General features: G+C 36.3%; 1 protein-coding gene and 1 long non-coding RNA gene across 5 annotated transcripts in view; one reads left to right on the top strand and one right to left on the bottom strand.

Annotated features, from left to right (window-relative positions):
• RORB (RAR related orphan receptor B) overlaps positions 1 to 21632 on the top strand; it is a 191400-nt gene that overhangs the window by 105291 nt on the left and 64477 nt on the right. The window contains exon 1 of one of the 3 annotated variants that reach the window (XM_032290912.1): positions 11381 to 11643. The exons of the other annotated variants lie outside the window; for them this stretch is intronic. Within the exon in view, the coding sequence (XP_032146803.1) occupies positions 11604 to 11643 (40 nt within the window). The 5' untranslated portion in view covers positions 11381 to 11603. Of the gene's footprint in view, positions 1 to 11380; positions 11644 to 21632 lie in introns of those variants that run through there. 3 annotated transcript variants of the gene reach the window in all.
• The window catches only part of LOC116559804, a 29207-nt gene that overhangs the window by 2921 nt on the left and 4654 nt on the right, over positions 1 to 21632 (bottom strand). Inside the window, exons 2-4 of one of the 2 annotated variants that reach the window (XR_004272633.1) lie at positions 20908 to 21004; positions 18177 to 18270; positions 10160 to 10230 (exon numbers count right to left, since the gene is read on the bottom strand). This is a non-coding gene — a long non-coding RNA (uncharacterized LOC116559804). Of the gene's footprint in view, positions 1 to 10159; positions 10231 to 18176; positions 18271 to 20907; positions 21191 to 21632 lie in introns of those variants that run through there. The other variant, XR_004272632.1, reaches the window with a different exon arrangement.

The following is a 21632-nucleotide window of genomic DNA, read 5'->3' as shown; positions in this document are numbered from 1 at the left end:
ACATAGAACATAATTGTTTTAAAAATGTCCTATTATTTTCTAAACTAATGATCTAGAATCTCAAATAAAGCAGGACATATCCAATGCTGATGAGGTCTTAATTCACAGATTGATTCATTTTTTGAGTAAATACTATTTGAATCCTTGCCTGTTTTGAGGTATGCTAACGAGCCTATCTTTTTCATACCCTAAGCAATATAAACTCCTTGGCAAGGCCATTTAATCTCTCTTCAAAAAATCAGAATAAGCACTTTTCTAAAACATACCTAAGGCAGCTGTGCATTCAACACATCACCCATCAACTGCCTTTAGCAAACAGAAGATCATTTTTAGATTCCCAGCATTAACTATTCTTGGACCCATTAGTTGCGAGGCATGGACAAATTGTTTTATTCATTTATGAGCGTTTTTATCACAGAGTTGACCATATGTATTGTTCTTCAGTAAAATGTTCCCACTCATCTGAAAAATTATTTAGCCATTGGGATACAGATCTTAATTTTCAACCATAAGACAATGATTCAACATTTATTTCTCTAGATCACCCAATTATTATTTCTTTGTAAGTAGAGTGGTGTCAAATAGCAATTATTTCTACTTGGCAACTTTTATCTCAGCCCAGGAAAAAATAAATTATTTCAATAAGGTAGAAGATGAAGTCTTTTAGTCTTTGATATGACATTTATCACTGAAGATTCCCCAGGCTTTGTTGATCTCAAAGCAGCTAGATTTTAATAATCTTTTTCAAGCAGTTTGAAAATAATTTTCATTTACCACTTAATAGTACTTAGGACAGCAACTTCAGCAACTAGCAAGTATTAAGAATAAGAAACAAAAAGTAAATAAAATGGAAATGCAAATGCTACTATAAATTGTATTCACACTCAGTACTCTTTTGTTTGTTCTGATAAAATAGGGTAAGCCCTCAAGTTTTATGTAGTACCATTTCATCCTAGAAAGCAAAGGCAAGAGATCTCTGTGCATATGTATTTGTCTTTGCACTTTTTTCTTTCTTTAGGGAAACCAGAGTTTAATATGTTTTCATTCAGTCCCGAAATAACATTCAACATTAAGTATAGCATAGGTATTAATGATAATAAGTAAAAATAGTAATAATAAAAATGCCAACCCAACCAAATATCTGTGATTAAAAGGTAGAAAGAAAAAAACAAGTGACAGTTCTCATTTGGAAACACAGATATACGGCAGGTAGTCAAATTTCATGAGGGTTAGGAAGATTGTAGATAGACTTTCAAATCAAAAACTCATGGTATTGTTGGTCAGTAAACTCCTAAGGACCAGCAGCATCCCAAAAGAGGCCTTTTGGGGGATTTAAATTTCAACAACAGTGACATATTGTATTTTCCACAGGATAGGTAGTGTGTCCACCATGGTAGCCAGCAAATTGCTCCTAGCAAGGAGGTGACCCAGTGTCTGTCTGCTCCTTACATTAAAGAGGAAAAGGCTTGTAATGTGTAGCTTGTCTTTGTTGGCAAAGATCACCTAGCTCTACTAAAAGTATGGGAGGTGAAAGCACAATTCTTCAACACTTCTTCAAATAGAAGAAATATCAATATTTAATACTGAAACATTAAAAAATATGTGTTTCTTGAAGTGATCTAAATATCACTCACTTTTGTAAACAAGTCCACATATTGTTTATATGATTTAGAGAATGGGCTTAAATGCTCAAACAGACATGGATCCACATTATTAATTAGGTAATATAAGCCGTTGTTCGCAGATTTTAGCAAGCATTAGAATCAGGCTGGAGAGCATTTGAAGACACAGATTGCTATAATGTTCATTCCTAGGGTTCCTGGACCACATCTCAGTAGGTTTGAGGTAGGTAAGAGAATTTGCAACTCTAACAAGTACACAGGAGCAGGAGGTGCCACTGATGCTACCCATTGGAGAACCACATGTGGAGAATTACCAATCTCAAGTTTCATTCCTTAGCCCTGCTCTACCTCAGTTTCTTCACCAGTTACATGAGAGTACTAACATCTACCACTCAGAGCTGTTGCGATTAAATAAATGAGATAATGCATTTAAATCTCTTAAAATATTGCCTGGTACCTACTGTAATATGTTCTCAAACCATGTTAGCTATTATTACTGCTTAATTCTGTGGACCCTGGAGACATCAGAAAATGAAGACAATGAATGGCATGATGTATTTGCCTTTGATTGCTTCTCTGAATTTTCTGCTTTTACCTTTATTTAGACTAAACTCCTGTTTTCACTTGAGTTAGAAAGATGTAGTTCTTCAAGGATGCTAACTCCACATTTAGTTTGGCAATGTGAATTGTTCATGTGGTTTTACATTCCTCATTTGTTTCTCGCTCTGTTCAGTAAAATATTCATGATTTTGGTTGGCTGTAAGGTGTCCCAGGATGAGCAAGGGAAAAGAACCGTGTACAGTTCCGCCTTGTGAGATACTTCAGGGACAAATTTCTTTCTACTAATGCAAACTTGGGCTGCACACAGAGATAATGCTACCATTCTTGGACTTTTCTACATTTTTAAGTAACTTTACTGTAGTTGGTTGTTAAACTGTCTCCTGATGAATATTTTCCTTAGAAGATATAAGATGAGAAACTCAACTCTTTTGCTGGTTTTGGAACAGAGATGAGTTGGTTTAACACTAATGACTAATGACTGTACCTGAATTCTTTCTGACAGGATTGCCTGGTTCTTATGTAAATGAGTATATGTTGTTGATGCCTTTGTACGGAAAGAAAAAAAAAGAATGGGATCTAAAGAATGGCAATAAATGAACCAAATATACATATCTAGGGTTAAAAAGCACTAATGTTTATAAAGAAGCAGCTATTCTATTTGTTGCTGTTGTGATAACCACAATGGAAGACCAGACTCATGAGAGAGAGGAATGGTTTTGGTAGAAAATTCTGAGCTAGCACGAATGAAACTCATGCAAGAATGTATAATAATATAGGTCCCAAGTGCAGCATCTTATGGCCATGTCTCCTGGGTTAAAACACTCAAAGCTCATCCTATGATATTGCATATTCAGCAACATGCAAAATTACTGCCATCACTCATGACACCAAATAATAGAAATCTTCATCATATATGGGCTTCTGAAGGAACTTATCTAAAGCCAACTTCCAAGTTAAGATCCCTTGGGAAAGATTCTTATGTTATCAATTTCTTTGTCTATTTTTTTAATGGTGTTCCTTCACTCAGGGAAATGACTTCAGGCTGCAAGGAGGTAGAACAAACATCTTTAAGGTGGAGTTGAAGCTCACCACTGAGTTGAAGCTTGTAACGGTGAGACTTGCCACTTTACATAAGCATAAGTGTCAGATAAAAGGTATAGTGGGGGACTACAGATGTGTTTTTTCTTTTATGGCAATCTTTATGATTCCTGGATAAATGAAAACATTTCAGAAGATTAGAAATAATTGAAATGTTCTCCATTCAAAAGCAGACAGAGAAAGATACATTTCATATAGACACGTTTATACTATATATATAGTATATATATATTTATATATACATATACATATACGTAAGTGTATACATATGTATGTAAGTATATCTATATACATATATGCATGTATACATATATACACACATGCACTACAGACACTATAAACACTCTACACCATGGCTGTAGGACAAATTACTAACTAGAGTCTTAGGGTTCAGGAAGTAAAGTGGTACCAGTGGTAGCCATCTTGGGCACACCAGAAATTAAGTAATGACACACTAATCCCATAGCATTTCTGATAGGGTTTACTACACTGATATGATTAAGGGAGCAACACAGAAATTGTGCTTTTATTTTAGCAAGGTTTATAGGCATAGTACAGACATATGGGCTGGAGGGAATCATAATTAGTTTCAGGAGAATGCACCAGAGAAACTTGTTTTGCAATGTGCTGAACTTCCCGTTGTTGAACACAACCAAATAGATGCTAAATAGGAACCAGGAAAGTCTGTTTCTCTTCCTGCACAATAAGCTTTTGGGCTGAAAGTTCCATGAAGTGAGGTACTTAATTCAGGTACTGGAATATCCACTCAACAAACAGGTATTTGATAAATGAATAAATGTCAAAATGTAAGAAATGATTGTTACAGCCATTTTCTAACATCCAGATCTCTATTCCTAAATAGCTTAGATTTCTACTGAGTTAGGATGTGTTTGCTTAATATCAAAAATGTTTAGCACTTTTTTATGCAAATATAAATTGTTTCCCAAAATCTACCTTATATAATAGAAAGAATCTATTTTACATGATATTATGAAGTGATTCCTGTTCTCCTTTTTTTTCCTGTTTTCTTATGATTTAAAATGAAAAATATAGAAAAGAAGCTGGGGAACATATTAGTAAATGAGCAATCAGGGCTCAAGATTTCTGCTGTTCGAATTTTGGGTTCTACTCCTAATGTCATCCAATAAGAAAATTGCTGGTCTCTTTGTTTTCTACTCTATTATCGTGTAACTCCCTTTGATAAAAAATAAATAGAAGCACTGTCAGGAAAATACTTAAAACTGTGAATGGCTTTTTATAACACGGATTTGAATAAAAGTTATTTGCAAACCCTGTCACCAGAATAATTTTACTACTAATTGAAGCAATAATCACTATTCTACATTGCACCAAAATTAAACTGCTAAAGTTTCTTAGTTAATTGTTTTAAAAAAAAGTGCTCAATAGCACAAAGCATTTGCAAAACTGTAAATAGATTAACCCATTCTTTCAGCCTTCTAAATAATTGACTACATTAAAATAATATTGAATTTTAATAAGTACCCTTCAGATACCTCATTTTACCAATGCAGATTTGACAGAACAAAATGCCGTCATGATTGAAGAAATATTTTTCACTGCTTACTCATCAATTCAGATGAAATGATGTCATGCAAAGTCAAAGTTCATAAAGACATAGATATACCCACATTATTCCCACATTGTTTCCTTTTATGCTGTCATCTATAATTTTAATGGAATTAAATATTTAACGAGTACCTATTATATACCAGGATATTGACTTAAGCACACTCACATGTATTATCTGATTCAATTCTCATAACAAATACATAAAATAATAATTATTTTTCCTAATTCCAAATGAGGAAACATGGTTCTGCGGGGTTGTTACTTCCTAACATTGCATAGCTAGGAAAGCGTGGAAACAGAACGCTCTTCTAATTCTGATACATCCTTTCACCCTTACTCTTTCCTTTATCACCTACCAACTGTTGACCCTACGAGGTGATAACTGTTTGGTCATTCTGATTCTCAACTCAAAGGATAAATTAATGAATGGACACACAGCTTCTTTTTTTTCTTTTTAATGCGACCCATACTGCCTCTAGAAGGATACACAACTTCAACGTAAAGACTTCGAGAAGATTTTTTTTCAGTGATTTGAAATCAAAATAAGACTAGCAATAAACATATAATTGATAGCTGACATTTACTGAATATTTACCATGTTTCAGACACTGTCACCTGTGCTTCATGTGCATTTTCTCATTTATTTCTCAAACAGCAAAACTGAACTTTTATTAGTTGGGTACAATTTTCATCTCTACTTCACAGGAGAGGAAATTGGGGCACAAAGGGGTTAAGTAACTTCCACTAATCATACTGTTAAATAGTAAAGCCTGGACTTGTATTCAGGCACTGACACTCTAGAACAGTGGTTTCAGCTGGGGCTTATTTTGTCCCCAGGGGGAGTTTGGCAGTATTTAGAAACCTGTTTGGTTGTCATAACTGAGGGGTGATACTGGCATCTAGTGGATAGAGGCCAAGAATGTTAAAAATACACAGAACAACTCCCCAGAGAAAAAACTTACCCAGCCCAAAATTTCAATGGCAAGCATAAGAAACCCTGCTCTAGAACCTGCCTTTTGGCATTTCTCTGTACTTCTGTACTACTGAATTTGGATGGATAAAATGAATACGACATCTCACATTACTGATGATTAATTCTCAGCTGCATTTAATCTCACAACACTTTCTCATGACAATATTGATTATAATACATTGCAACAGCAGATTTTACTGTACCTCATAATGATCTTGGTATCTTCTGTGAAATAAAAATGCCTGGTTTCACTTCCCAAAATTCTTGCTAAATTAGTCTGATGTAAATCTCTTGGGAATCAGATATTTTTTAAAAAGCTCCCCAAGTGATTTTAATGTGCAGCCAAGTTTTGAGAAACGTGTAGAGAAAAATAACAGGATTTTTAAAGTATGGAACACTTTCTATTCTCCACTAAAATAGTATCCTAGTAATGGCTCAAAGTTATTGAATGTTTATTATGTGCCCAGGGCTGGACTGAATGCTTTGCAGGAATTATCTCACTTTAAATTCTTCAACACCTCTATCAGGTAGTTGTTCTTATCACCTGTCTTAGTTTGTTTGGGCTATGATAACAAAGTACCATAGACTGTGTGGCTTATAAGTGACAGCGATTTATTTCTTACCATTCTAAAGTCTGGTTAATCAAAGATCAAGGTGCCAGCAAATTCAACGTCTAGGTCTTGCTTTCTGGTTCACAGCCTTCTCCCTGGTCCTCACACGATGGAAGAGACAAAGCAGCTCCCTTGAGCCTCTTGTACAATGACACAAACCCAATTCATGAGGGCTCTGCCTTGATTTCCTTCATTCTCTAATCACCTCCCAAACACCCCACTTCCTAATACCATCACCTTGAGGGTAAGAATTTCAACATATGAATTTGGAAGAGACACCCACATTCAGACCATAGCATCACCATTTTACAGATGATGAAACTGAAACATCTGAAAATTAACTGATCCAGACCACGCAGCTACTGAGAAACAGAGCAGTTTATTAAATCTAGCTCCTTCTGACTAGAAAATGCGTGGTGGAAATCAGCGGTTCTGAAACATAAGCATGCCTCAGAACCATCCAGAGAGCTAGTGAACACACAGATTGTTGAACTCAGCCCCAGAGTCTCTGACTCAGTAGGTCTAGAGTGGTGTCTAAGAACCTACATGTTTAACAAGTTACCAGTGATGCTACTGACTTTGCTGGTCTGGGGACTACACTTTTTGAGAACCACTGTGGGATGGTTTCTATAAAATCAAGCTGTTTTCATGACATTTCTTCTATTTAAGGGGATTCATCCCTCATTTCCTCCTGAATCTTGGCAGCAGTGGGTGGTTGGAGAACATTTCTTTCCCCCAGCATAATGTCTTCTGATACTAGGAACAATTCTAAGCACCATGTTAGTGTGAAAAGTGTAAAATAGCTACTACCTACCGTTCAATTGGGTCAAGGGAGAACTACCCAGGAGAGAAATCAACACCCTCTTGCCTCTGCAGGTAAGATCCCCTAACCAGAGAAAATGAAATCTACCAACAGGACAGAAACAGACCTAAACCATTGGGACAACAATTCAAAGTGACAATTCAAAGCCAGATAAAGAGGATAAAGGGACGGGTTTTATATTAAGGGAAAACAGGAAATCAACAGAAGTTTTTTGTTTTAACTTCCTTGTTCCTACACTTAGAACCAACTAGGATTAAATAAAGAACAAAAAGAAGCAAGTGCTCTTCTTTTTGACCTAGCTCTCATCCCCACTAAACATCAGCAAGCAAGAAAACAAACATACCCCAAACATGAGCCATCAACATGAAACATAAAATAGGGAAAATCATGAGAGTAGGCAGTGAGACTCCTATATCGTCCCCTAATGTTGCAGTCAAGCAGCAAGTATGTATTCAACCATTGATAGACTTCATATATATATTTTTTTTTTTTGAGACGGAGTTTCACTCTTGCCCAGGCTGGAGTGCAATGGCACAATCTTGGCTTACCGCAACCTCCACCTCCTGGGTTTAAGCAGTTCTCTTGCCCTAGCCTCCGGATTAGTTGCCTTTATAGGCGCCCACCACCACACCTGGCTTTTTTGTGTTTTTAGTAGAGACAGAGTTTCACCATCTTGGTCAGGCTGGTCTTGAACTCCTGACCTCAGGTGATCCGTCCACCTTGGCTTCCCAAAGTGCTGGGATTACAGGCGTGAGCCACCACGCTCAGCCAAGTCCATTCATTTTATTGAAGCCCCATGTTAGACACTGGGAGACACACAAAGAGAGGGTTTTATCCCTAAGGAGCTTATAGTCAAGGTGAAAGAGAAACATATAAACAGGATTATTGAAGAGTACCAGGACCAAATTAGTGGTGGAGACATAGGATCCCAGAGTAAGGATAAATCACTGTGGGTGAATGGTCAGGGGACACTTTGCAAACGTGGTGGGAGTTGAGCTGGGTCTTCAAAAATAGGTTAGATATAGGTAATTGGAGCCGAGTGGAGAGAGGCTTTCAGGAAGTCCAAGGAGGAGATAGAGGCGGTGGCATAAAAAGGCAGAGAAGTGAGGCATTTGGGGTGGCTAAGGTGAATGGATGGCTTTGACCTAGGATCACAGGGGAGTGCCTGAAGACAGAGCAGTCCTGGGTTATAGAAAGGTAGGCCAAGGAGGAGCTTGGGTTTGTTTTGTGGAACCTAGAGGGCTGAAAAGTTTTTGATAAGGAAGGTGATGTGATAAAACTGTAACTTTAGAGAGATACCAGCCATCCTCCTTTTTTCCTGAACACAGGCTAGGTCCACCCCTCACGTCTGAGCTCCTATCTCCAACTCTGCCCTTTGTTTCTAGGGGATGAGTGTACCCTGCGTCAAGATACTGTTAATTCTCCTTTGATGCTCTTTTTTACCCATTTCCTGCTTGCAAGAGTGGGAGCTGGATTTTTATCATGGCTCAGGAGACATAAAGATGTGTAAGTTTCTACCCCTAATACTTGGCTTTCAGCACCCTATGAAGGGTGTCTATTAATTTCATTCTACTCAAGTTAATATTTCACAACCTCATTATTTAAAAAGCTTATTAAATAGTTCACAGAGAACCATTCTGTCTCCACATTTGAACTATAACACATAAAATATTTGGTATCCCCCAAATCTGTTTGCTTTCTGACAAAAAAAAAGTTCTTAAATGATTTTCTTACTTATCCTCATTACCTACAGATCTTCTAAGTTAGAATTTTATTTCTTGTATAATACAGAAAACTAACAATTACAATGAAAAAGAATCAAATAGGATTAAATCCATAGGTTTAAAATACACATTGGACTGTGAGCTTCATCATATTTATTTCCAAGTACAAATAGTAGTAATTACTTATGAATTAATTAACAAATATTGAATGAATGAATAAAAACCAAAGTCAACAGCCAAAATGCATGTCACCAAGATGAGCAAAGGCATGCAGATTCATATTGAACTATGTTTACTGAATTCCCAATATGTTTCAGACATAATGTTAAGCACTTCCGCAATTACTCCTTTTATGACTTAATGAGTGTTACAATCTTATTTCAGGCATGAGCAGCCTGCGGTATGAAAAATTAAGTAATTTACCCAAGAAGTAACAATCAGATGTGTTAACTCAAAGCCTGAGTTTCTTTGCTAAAGTTTTTACCAAATTTATCTAACCATAACAAATACCTAAGTGCTGATTCCTATAGATTCCCAGACCTCTCCTCAGATTCTGACTCAGTATTTCACGGGGTCAGGAATCTTTACCATATGTCACCCATTATTCTGAGGACCATTCCAAGGGTCTTCAGTCCCAGCTGCCCATTAGAATTATTTTAGACGTGTTTAAAATTCCAGGTGACTTGCCCGCACCCCCCACCACCAAACAAATCAATAAGAAGGGAATACCTGGACATCAATTTTTTTAAGCTCTCCAGGTTATTCCAATGGGCAACCATAGCTGAGAATGACTGAGTTCAGAGAAGACAGGACAGGAATAAAAGAAGGCTTATTAAACCATTTGTTTTCTGTTCTTGTGTTAATTCACTTAGGATAATTGCCTCCAGCCACATCAGTGTTGCTATTAAGAACATGATTTTATTATTTTTTATGGCTGTGTAGTATTCCATGGTGTATATGTACCATAATTTCTTTATCCAATCCACTGTTGATGGGCATCTGGGCTGATTGCATGTTTTTGCTATTATAAATAAAGCTGTGATGAACACATGGGTTCATGTGTCTTTGGTAGAATGATTTGTTTTCCTTTGAGTATTTATCCAATAATGGGATTGCTGGGTTGAATAATAGTACTGCTGAAATTGAGAAATATCCACCTGCTTTCCACAGTGGCTGAGCTAATTTACACTCCCTCCAACATATAGGGTTGCATATGCATAGGCTTGTTCTGAAAAAAAAAAAAAAAAAAAAAAAAAAAAAAAAAAAGCAAGGAGATATCAGTGGATAACTCAAGGGGGTGGTAATGAGGGCTGAGGGTGGGGCTTATGCAGAGAGATTAAAATTTTCCCTTTGTATCTTTCTGTATGTTTTGATTTGTTTCATATTCAAATATCACTTTTAAATTAAAAGACAACCTAGTTTAAAAAAAAAGAAAAAGAAGAATCATTTGTCGTAATTGTGTATTGTATTTTCTATTAAATTAGTAGATTATAGTTTCTCTTGCCACAAGGGGGGAATGGGTAATTATGTGAGATGATGGATATGTTCATTTGTTTCACTATAATAACCATTTTACTGTATACAATACATGTGTCCTATAACATCATGTTGTATATTTTAAATATACATAATAAAATTTATTTTTAAAAAAATTAGAAGAAAAAGATTTGTGATAAGTGATTAGTGGAAAGAAATTGAGGGCTGTCAAAGGTGGTAGGGGATGTGAGGAGCAAAGAGAAAGATCTGGGATTCATCATGGAAGCAACTGAGCAACTCTAAAGTTAAATAAAGCTAATACATACGTAGGCATTTAGCTTTCATATAAAGAACATGTTTTGTTCCTATGGAAGTTAAAGCAATTTTTACCTATTCATATATTTATCCTTCCTAGCGAAGATCAGAAATTTCTATCTTTGTTTCTTCAACATTCTTACTTTACAAGTGGGAGCACCTGGGCACACGGGGGGAAATGAAGTCACTTTGGACTTCAGGTATGGGGCCGGGTGAGGTCACCTGGTGTTAACTCTCTAAACTGGTTCCTAGGCTTTCTTTGCTCCCCTGTTGTATTAACTACTTCATAGACAACTGTGATCTAATATTTGAAAGAACAGCAACATGCTAATACCTTGATGTGATCTGTCATCCAAAATAATTTGAGACAAACTAATTCTGAAGAAAATGTATGTTGTACTTTTATAGTCACAGGGATAACTTTTGTAACATGCCATATGCATATCGAGTCTGTTTCCAACAGGATGAAAACAAAGAGGAATTTAAGTGTAGAAATTATATGTATCTGTATAATTTGAGGGTGGGAACATTTTGAAGTTGTTGATTGCTATTAAGCAAATGCGGCATTCTTTGGCGAATAAGTAGCATCCAAAAGAAAAACCGATATTCTCCCTCCCACCTTCCGCGCCTGAGCAGCCTTTCACCCTTACTTAATGAAATGGAGCCGTTGATGCCTTTAACTCCTCTTTCATTTAATCTCATTAATGCAGTCTGTTGGGATTGTAGTTGTGGGTTAACGCAGGGGCAGTCGTCAGATCTCCAGTGAAAAGTGTCATATTTTTCAGTTACACTTTTAATTGCTACGTCAAAATGTGTGAGAGCCAGCTCAAAACTAAAGCTGATGCCACTGGTGAGTTTTACATTTTCTTCTTTCTTCTGACATTTAGCTGTATGGACCATCCTCCAGGCAAGGAAGTAAGCGTTTATAAGGTCTCAGCAAAATACATTGATAGCTAGGTGTGGGGCAAAAAAATTTTTTCTGACTCAGGAATGTATACAATGAAACCAGTCACTCAGGCTTAATTTTACACTAGAGAATATATTTATACATAAATACTGTCATATCCTGGAGTGAACTACCAAATGCATAAGTTTTGAAATTAAATTCAAGTAGTTATCCGCCATATCACACTAACATTAGGTTAATCATATGAACACCCCTCTCACAGTTTGTAGCTTTGATTTTGGTCATTGGCATTGCTATCGTGATCATTTTACTTTTTTAAGTTTTAAAAAAAATTCATTCGGTGTATATATATCTGGTACTGGATGATTTATAATATGTAAGAAATATATTTACAAAAATAATAGCTATTTGGTTGAATATTAACAATGAGGTTAATTATGTTTGAGATTTTCTCCTAAATTTTTTACAAGTTAGTGCATAATTCCCTAGACACATATTATCTCATAACATAGGCAGATTTGGAGAACTTGTTTTAAGAATATTTCAGGGTAAAAGGATTTATTGTCATTTCCTTGCTTGTACTAGATAGCAATGCACAACAGTTGGAAATATTAAAATGTAAATTGATATAATTGTTTCAAATAATATAAACACTACATTGTTCAAAAAAATTACTAATCATACTTACACACCTTTAAATATAAAAACTCAGAATCACATCTTTCCACAATGTTTATAGTTTCCTGGTGCTTGTATTTGTAAGGGAAAAAGTAGATATTGTTTCTATGCAATTACCAATTTCAAAATATATGCATTTAAAGATTTTGTTGGTGAAATAAACTATTGCCAGCAGATTGCAGTTCTGACCTCAATGGAGTCTTTAAGTAACTATTTATCCTTACTACTGACAGATTTAGTCAGGATACTGTTGCTGCTGTTGTTGAGAAATTAATAACACTAGACATACTAACGTCTATGTACTTAATCCTCTTTGAGCCTGAACCACAATTAGCAGAGCTCACAGGTGAACAGAAATGTGTTTTTCTCCTCTGATATGGTGTTTAAAAAAACATGAATTTATCTTCTACTGTAAAATTACATAACGAATAGTGGTCAATTTTAGGAGTTTATGTGCACATACATGCACACAGTATTCACTTTTTAAATGAACTATATGAACAAATGTGTTTCTACATTTTGCAAAGTGAACCAGATATTTCTCTTTCTCCTCTTAAGTTTTAGTAGAATAAAAATGAATATCCCAAATTAAAGCTGTAGCTTAAAAAAAAATTTCCTACAATAAAATACTTGGTGCTATGCTTAGTAATTTCTAGTTTTCAGTAATGTCTTTCTCGTCTAATATTTGCCCCCCCAAAAAAAATCTCTCCCTCTTTAGAAGTAATTCAAATGTCTAAAAAATGGAAAAGAAATTTTTTCTACCAATTCAATTCACATGGTAGTAACAAAATGCCTTTGTTATAAATCAATGTATAAGAAATGCAGCAACCACAAATATCTCCATTCAGATGTTAGTATAGGTCACCAAAAGATCATTACATTGTTCTACCTGTATAAAAAGGAACCTGAAAGATGGAAATTTGTTAAAGTGAAATTGGAAAATTATATCTTTTCTCACTACTTTTTGTGACAATTATACAGAGGGATGTTGTCTCTGGGAATAAGGAACAGTCAACATGTTCATACAACAACTTCACCAGCTTACATAAACACTGAATAAAGCTGTTAGGGATTATGGGCAGCATGGTGGATCTGATGCGCTCAAATATAAGATATCTTGGGTCCCATAATATTTAGGATTATGCTGGTAATCTCTTTAGAGAAAGTGTGCAGTATCAGCAGAACAGGCACTTCAGTCTTTGAGGGAGCTATTCACTAATTCTATATTTGCTGGGAAACTAAGCCTCCACCTCAGTCCCACACTGACACCGGGCCTCTATGACATTTTGCATAGGGCGAAATTATAAAAGGGAGCTTCTAGAGTGACATTCTAAATTATCATTTTGCTCCTGAAGCAATTTCTGGTGTGGTGTGCAAATGAGAATACTTTCCTTTAAATTCTGTATGTCTCCTTTTTAAAAAGGCCATTATGGGTAAAGACGAACTAAACTCAAACCTGCCCTTCTCTAACCTCTGAAGTCATTCTCATGTCTAGAGATGAAATAAGAACTAAAATTGTCTCTTCAATTCTATCATCATTTCCTTTCATTTCAAGATTCAATTCTGAAGCCATGAAGGCTAAATTGCAAATTTGCTGGAACACAAATTATATAACAACGTAATTTTCAATGCAAAAATTGACAATATATTTAGTCATTGTAGCATCATCTATTTTCAAAAATTCAGAGCTCATGTAGATAATCCAATCACACACACAAACACACTGGTGCGCATGCCTATAAAAATGTCACCTATGTTCTATAGTTTGTGTATGTATTTGCTTCATCAGTGGCTAAAGGCACATTAAAAATCAAAAGTGTCTATAAACAAGAAAAAGCGACAAATAATACTACTGTTTGGTTTTTGGCTACCCAGGCAAATTATTAAGATGTTATGAACCAGTTAAATAAAGTTATTATTAGATTAGGAAGAGAAACGTTAAGATAGTACTAACATTCTAGTCTTACATGGACATTGTCTTAGTGTGGGGTGATAATCCACTCAAATACCTCATGAGAAGGTATGATGTCACTTTTATTTTACAAGTTTTCTTTTTTCTAAAACAAAGGCATTGAAATTGGATTCTGATCACTATATTTTAGAACATATCCTCCTTCTTTTCTCTGCCGTCCTGGCTCGTCTCTTTTTTTAACACACTCAAGAGATTTAGTCTTTCTTTGCCACCAACCAGAAAAAGACATGTTTTGCTTATTTTCAAACTCTCTGAACAAGTGCTGAGAACTTCAGGAATGGTCTCTACTGCGTCTATCAATGAATACAATGAGAAACAGCATGTATGCTTTCTACCTCGAACTTCAGTTACTTGACTTTGGCTCGTGTGTGTGTGTGTGTGTGTGTGTGTGTGTTTTGTGGGGGCTGAGGGGACAAAAGTTATTGTCCCAGCCTTTGAATTGTCTGACTCCAAGTTTAATGGCTTTATATTTATGTTTAGCAAGCATGCATTGTATCCTTGGTCTTTTCAAGTATTCTTAAAAACAATGCAGTGTAGGAATTACATCTCAGAATACAGTGAGTAACACTTGGTTGAACTATATAAAATTGGCAATATTGACAATTTTTTGTACAAAAAGATGGCAATTTCATGTGATTCAACTTGATATATGGTTAGTAACTACGGATTAAGGCATGATTGGTAATTCTGGAAGCATTCCATTTAACCCCATTAACTCCCCAAAATAAACATGTAATCTGGAATTTTGCTCTTGTTATTAGATTTCCTTCTCTCACTCTTTAGCCACCACCTTTAAGATTGCCCTTTTCTCATAGATATTTGCTACTTGAAACTTGCTCACTTTCCAAGACCCGGCTCAAAAGCCACCTCAGCACCAAACCTTCCCAGTTCCCACAGTTAATATTAACATCGTCTTCTTTCAGGTTCATTCAGCAGTCATCTGTCTGCCCTGCATTCAAGTGATGTAAATGTGTGTGGCTGTAGAATTATAGTATTCATTGAGAAGACAGAAACTTGGTTTTGCACATAACTGTGGTCTAAAATAAACAGATACTGACTGAATTGGTTGTTCTTAAAGTACTCCTTACTTGTTTTTGCTGGACCATCTCAGATACTCCTCACTACCTCCAGCAAAAGAAGCACCTCTGTGCAATTCACTTTTTTGAAAAATTAATAGACATTTTTAGTACCACTTTAGATTTATAAAATAATTGAGCAGATAGTACATAGAGGTCTATGCGCTTACCAACCTCCCAAACAGAATTTCCTCTATTATTATTTTGCATTAGTATGGTATACTTGTTACAACTATAAGCCAATGCTGATACATTATTATTAATCATTTATTCTTTGTGTTGTACCGTTCTATAGGTTTTGACAAATCTGTAATGACATGTACCTGTCATTATAGTATTGTACAGAATAATTTCATTACCCTATCAATTCCCTGTCCTTCACCCTCTTCCCCAACTCCAAACCCATGGCAACCAGTGATTTTTTAAATTGTCTTTATAGTGTTGCCCTTTCAAAAATATTATGTAGTTGGAATCAGACTGTCTTCTTTCACTCAGTAATATACAACATATATTTTCATGGCTTAATAGCTCTTTTTATATTGTCAAATATAAACCAATACTGATACAATATTTCAATGCACAAATGTACCACAGTTGGTTTGTCTGTCCACCTGTTGAAGGACATCTTAGTTCTTTCCAGTTTTTGGTAATTATGAATGAAATCACCACAAATATTAATGCACAGGTTGCCATGTGGACATAAGTTTTCAGTTCAGCAGTAAATGCCTAGGCACACAATTGCTGGGTGGTTTGGTAAGACTCTGTAGCTTTGTAAGAAACTGTCAAACTGCCTTCCAAAGTGGGTGTACCATTTTGCATTCCTAGCAGCAACAAGCAAGCATTCCCTTTGCTCGGCATCCTCTCCAGCATTTGGTATTGTCAGTTTTTTAACAGGTATACAGTGGCACCTCATTGCTTTTAATTTGCAATTCCTTAATAACATGATATTCAGCATCTTTTCATATGCTTATTTGCCATTCATAAATCTTCTTTGGTAAAGTGTCTATTCAGATCTTTTACCCGCTTTTTGAATTATAAGAGCTCTTTGTATATTTTGGATTCAAGTACTTTATTACATACATGTTTCATAATATTTTCTCTCAGTCCTGACTTGTCTCTTCATTCCCTTAATGCAATTTGATTTTTAACAAAGAAAAGCTGTATTTTTTTTTCATTTTCTGAAACGTTATTTTTTGCTCTTCCTGAATTATTCTCCAGGGAATAAACTCTGCCTGGTCATTCCAAATTATCTCTGAGACCTGGTTTTGTGGTGTGCCTCATCCCTGTCCTTCAGCAAAGGTGGTGCTGTATAATCAAGAGCTTTCTGTTGAAGGCGTTAACTAAATGTAGACTACAGAAAGGGGTTTAGAAAAAAATTAAGAAACTCAAGAGAGATGACTTTTATTACTGAAGCAAATAATTCTGTTTCTTCTTTTCATAACTGGATAAAATGAGCTATCAAGTAGAGTACATCTCTTCATATAGAGAGATACATACAGATAAAGTTCTCATCACAGAGAGGAGAGGTTTGAGAACAGAGATCCTGAGGAGTAAATTATAGAATATACTGTTTTCTTCTTTTCTAGAACCTCTCAAATGTTACCCTGTATATGAAGCACAGAGATACTGTCACAACCCAGATGCTTATAGGCCCAGGGTAGGAGGGAAATGCTGCTTTTCTATCAGGCACCCAGGAAAGGGCAATGCTACTGGTCAGGGACCACACTTTGAGTCAGCAAGTCTCAGGGGGGCAAACCACAGATGAGAGGAATGCCATGAGTATCCATCATGACCCTTGAACTCTGTGTTAACTAATCTGCCTCAATGAGACAGGACAGCTTTTCAAATGTTGCATTTCCAGAATTACCATGAATAGCTAAAATGAGTTCATTGCTTGGTTCCAGAAAACTGCTTGGTCTCCCTTATGCTTACCAAAAGAATAAACTTTGTACCACTCGATGCTTAAAACAGAAAAACTGTATGTTTTTAAACCTTCTCAAGAGAGCCTTTGTCAGTACTGAGTATCCAGGCAGTGAGCTAGTAGCCACAACCTCAAGAGTGAGTGTACAGAAGAGGGAGGTGGCATTACCAAGCATTGCTAGAATGTAGAGAAAATGTGGGTGCAGGTAACAATCATTAAATCTATAAAGGAAACCTGGTACACTGGGTGTTAATTACAGTAACATAAGACATTTCTGGAATATGCCATCTTCTCTTTTTTCTGCCTCATCAGTTAGTGACTAGAGTTTTCTCTTTTTCTTTTCTTCTAGCCCTTCCATTACCCTACTGCCTTTATAATCAAAAGGAAAACCCTAAAAGGCAAAAGCAGAAACCACTTTTCCAGAATCCAGGGAAACTTAAAATTCCATCAGTTCTTAGAGTTGCTAAAACTGTGACTACCTGGACGTTACAGAACAGTGCTTCTCAAACTCGAATGCTAGCCTCAGGATCTTGTTACAAAGCAAATTCTGATTCCACTGGTCTTCAGTGAGTCATAGTAGTCTGCAGTTCTACCATGATCCTTGGCAATGCCAATGCTGCTGATCTGTGGTCCACACCTTGCGTGGTCATGGAAGACACTCACTCAACCTGAATGACGTCAGGTCCCATACACAAGTTATCCCATTATAATTAAAATGTTGACAGAACAAGATTAATTTAATGGGAATTAATTTTTAAAGTATGAATTTAAAGCCACTACAACTAATAAAAGTGATTTACTTTGTTTACAAGGGGAATATTTAACTTACCAGTATTTTCTCTTAATGATTATACTAACTACTGTTGTTGTTTGTTGGTCTCATGTTCTGTTGTTTCCGTCCTCTGGGGAGTGAGCAAGCAACCCTTCAGGAGTAAATGTTCACATGTAAAAGATAAATCAGCCTCTTTTGTGATAATCCTACACATTATGCCTTTGAAAATGATCTTCCTTTGTCATTATTGTATGGTAGAAATTTTTTTCTTAATCTGGCTTTCAATGGTAAATGGTATAGGGAATTAAAATAATATAAAGCCAAATGTATCTTTAAGTTGTTTAGGAGCTATCAGCCAATTGGAACAGAAAACTCACACAGCCCACCGCCCAGAGTATTACAGAGAAGACCCCAGATGCTCATAGACACAAGAGTGTTATAGTAGAAATTAGAGTACACTGAATTTCATGCACTGTATTGCATATTTAGGCAGGAAGCTGATGTTGAGTTGCACCCTGTACTGATGAGATACACGTGGGTACACTCCAATGTCAGGAATCTTTTAGAATCACCACCGTCTACCGTAGTATAGGGGCCAAAGTTCAAGACTTTTACATTTGTCCTCTGAGGATCTTATTTTTCCAAGTTGCCTTCTCACCCTAGCCTTGGGGCTACTGTCTGATGAATCACAGTTACAGTGGAATTGGGTCCCAGGGATACCTGCTGCACCACACACCTTTGGGTTTGTCATTAGGTGACATCAGAATATTTTGTACCTAATAGAGATAGATACTTATCAGTCTGCCAGTGAGAGAGGGAAAGAGTACAAACAGAGATTTTTAACTTGGATTTGTCACAGATGGTAGATGAGATACAATTTGGGTAGATGAGATACAACTTGGGCTACTGAGACCATCTGCAAAAGGATTTTTAACCAAAATAGTCATCTTTATTGGAAATTTCTACATGTGTAAATTGTGCTTTACTCAGACATTAAGAGATTTAATTGCACTGCCCACTTTTAGCATAACTGTAAAATTATGGGAAACAGAAGCTGACAGGTGAATCCAATGTCCAGGAATGTAGTCTGTGTCGAGGAATACAGTGTCCGATGTGCAGGTATCATAGACAGGTCAGATGCTCCTTTTTTCCCTTAAGGAAAAAAAAAAAAGAGAGAGAGAGAGAGAAAGAGAGAGAGAGAGAGAGCAGAAAACAAAGATGCTACAAGTATAGCCCCAAATGAAAAGTGAGAAAACATAGAATTACTGGTGACTCTTTAAAATGTTCAGATCTGGCCTGTCCCTGGGTTTGTCCACCTTCACAGGTGATTTGCATGGTAGAGAAAATTTCTAGCTAATAACTTAACTCATTTAATTCCCAATGGGAGCCTCATCATATACAAGAATCACTTGGGGGCCTTTTCCAAAATATATATCCCCCCACAATCTCTGATTTATTCTCTTTACCCCAAATATGAAAAATTGGACCCAGCATGGTGGCTCACACCTGCAATTCCAGCACTTTGGTAGGACAAGGCAAGTGGAGCACTTGGGGCCATAAGTTAGAGACCAGCCCGGACAACATAGCAAGAGTCTGTCCCTACAAAAAATGTAAAAATTATCCAGGCATGGTGGTACACACCTATAAGGTTCCCAGATACTCAGGAGGCTGAGACCGAAGGATGTCCTGAGTCTGGGGGTTTGAAGCTGCAGTGAGCTATGATCATACTGCACTCCAGCCTAGATGACAAAGTGAGACCCTGTCTCAAAAAAAAATTCATATTGCCTATTGCCTCCTTTATATGGAGTATATCAAATCTTGTGATTGTACTGAAATAAATGAAATATTTAGAACCACTGCTTTAAGGAGTTATAAAAGTTCTCCTTTAGACACCATAGAAAACAAAGTATGACCTTGTCCCTGTCTCCAATGGATTTAAAATGCCCAGAACATAGAAATGGCCAAGTTTGAATTGTAAGAGTCGGCATGGTGAAAATTGAGAGCCATAAGAGCAAACACATTAAAAATGTTTCCTCCAACTAGAAAGTACCTGAAAGTTATATTATTACTACTATTCTTAATGGATGCCTTTAAGAGTTAAGGTATTTTGTTGCATCAAAGTGGTGCATTTTCTAGTTAACTCATTAGCCTGGATTCATTTATATAATCTTAACACCTGCTGTTACTAGCAGAGGTTCTGAGGGGGCAGAACTAAAAACGTGTGTGTTTCCATACGCAGGAAGAAGTGAAAACATGGTAGTTTTATGCAAAGTTACGGCAAGGAACTCTAAGCAAGGAAGGGGTTTTCAGGGGGATTCCGGGGAGAGAATCACTATCTTCAAAGAGGAAGACAAATTTTGATTATTCCATAATTGTTGAATAGTATCTGCCTGCCAGATTACAAGATAGTAAACTAATTGTACTTCATCAATTGTTCTAATATAAAGTAAAGCAGCAAATTATTTTAAATTTTTCATGACACTCTTTGACGCTGTCAGAATATTGTTTCAAAAAAGATAAAACTACATAGCATTAATTTTATAAACAAAAACATTAACACATAAAATTTAAACCATAGTCTCCACAAAGGATTACCAATAGAAAAATATAAGTGAAATCAATATATAAGAAATTGAAAAAATGAAAAATGAATAAACTTCACTCGAGGCATCTCTTAGGACATTTCAATTCTTCCAAGTTTGTCTCTTGGAGAACACTATTGTTGAATAAATCCATGAGTCAAGCAAAAGTACAAAAGTCAAACTCTTCCTCAGTTACCTTCTATTACCTTCATTGTATCAGCTGGTGAGGTCCAAACAACCAAATCCTCCCAAGATGTTCAGTTGGAAACCACAGTCAGTAGCATGTCACTAGATCTGTATTCACTGCAAGACAATTCCACAAGAGGCTATGCCTATTATAATGGCAATATATTTAGAAATGGCAGACATTGGAGCAATAACAGGATTTGCTGTTCTAATCAGTGTGTGAAATGCTGTCTGGAAGATGTACTTTATAAAATACATAATATAGGCTGGGTGTGGTCACTCACACCTGTAATCCCAGCACTTTGGGAGGCCACGGTGGGCAGAGCACAAGGTCAGGAGACAGAGACCAGCCTGGCCAACATGGTGAAACCCTGTCTCTACTAAAAATACAAAAATTAGCTGGGGGTGGTGGCAAGTGCCTGTAGTCCCAGCTACTCGGGAGGCTGAGGCAGGAGAATTGCTTGAACCCAGGAGGTGGAAGTTGCAGTGAGCCAAGTTTGCACCACTGCACTCTAGCCTGGCAACAGAGCGAGACTGCGTCTCAAAAAAAAAAAAAAAAAAGAAAAGAAAGAAAGAAAAAAATAGTATAAACCATAAAGCTGTGGCTCAGAAGCAGTTTATTTCCTTACATGAAAGAAAATAAAAAGAATTAGTACTTTAAATGACTTAAATTTACCTTTACCTAGAATAAACCTGATGATTTATTCTATCAAAATAAGTTAAAATGGTAACAGATTTCCAAACC

This window comes from Sapajus apella, unplaced genomic scaffold, assembly GCF_009761245.1.
Source record: "Sapajus apella isolate SASKATOON/1434 unplaced genomic scaffold, GSC_monkey_1.0 scaffold24, whole genome shotgun sequence".
NCBI classification, from domain to species: domain Eukaryota; kingdom Metazoa; phylum Chordata; class Mammalia; order Primates; family Cebidae; genus Sapajus; species Sapajus apella.
Note: the sequence above shows the minus strand (reverse complement) of the source record. Positions and strands in the feature narration are given on the sequence as shown.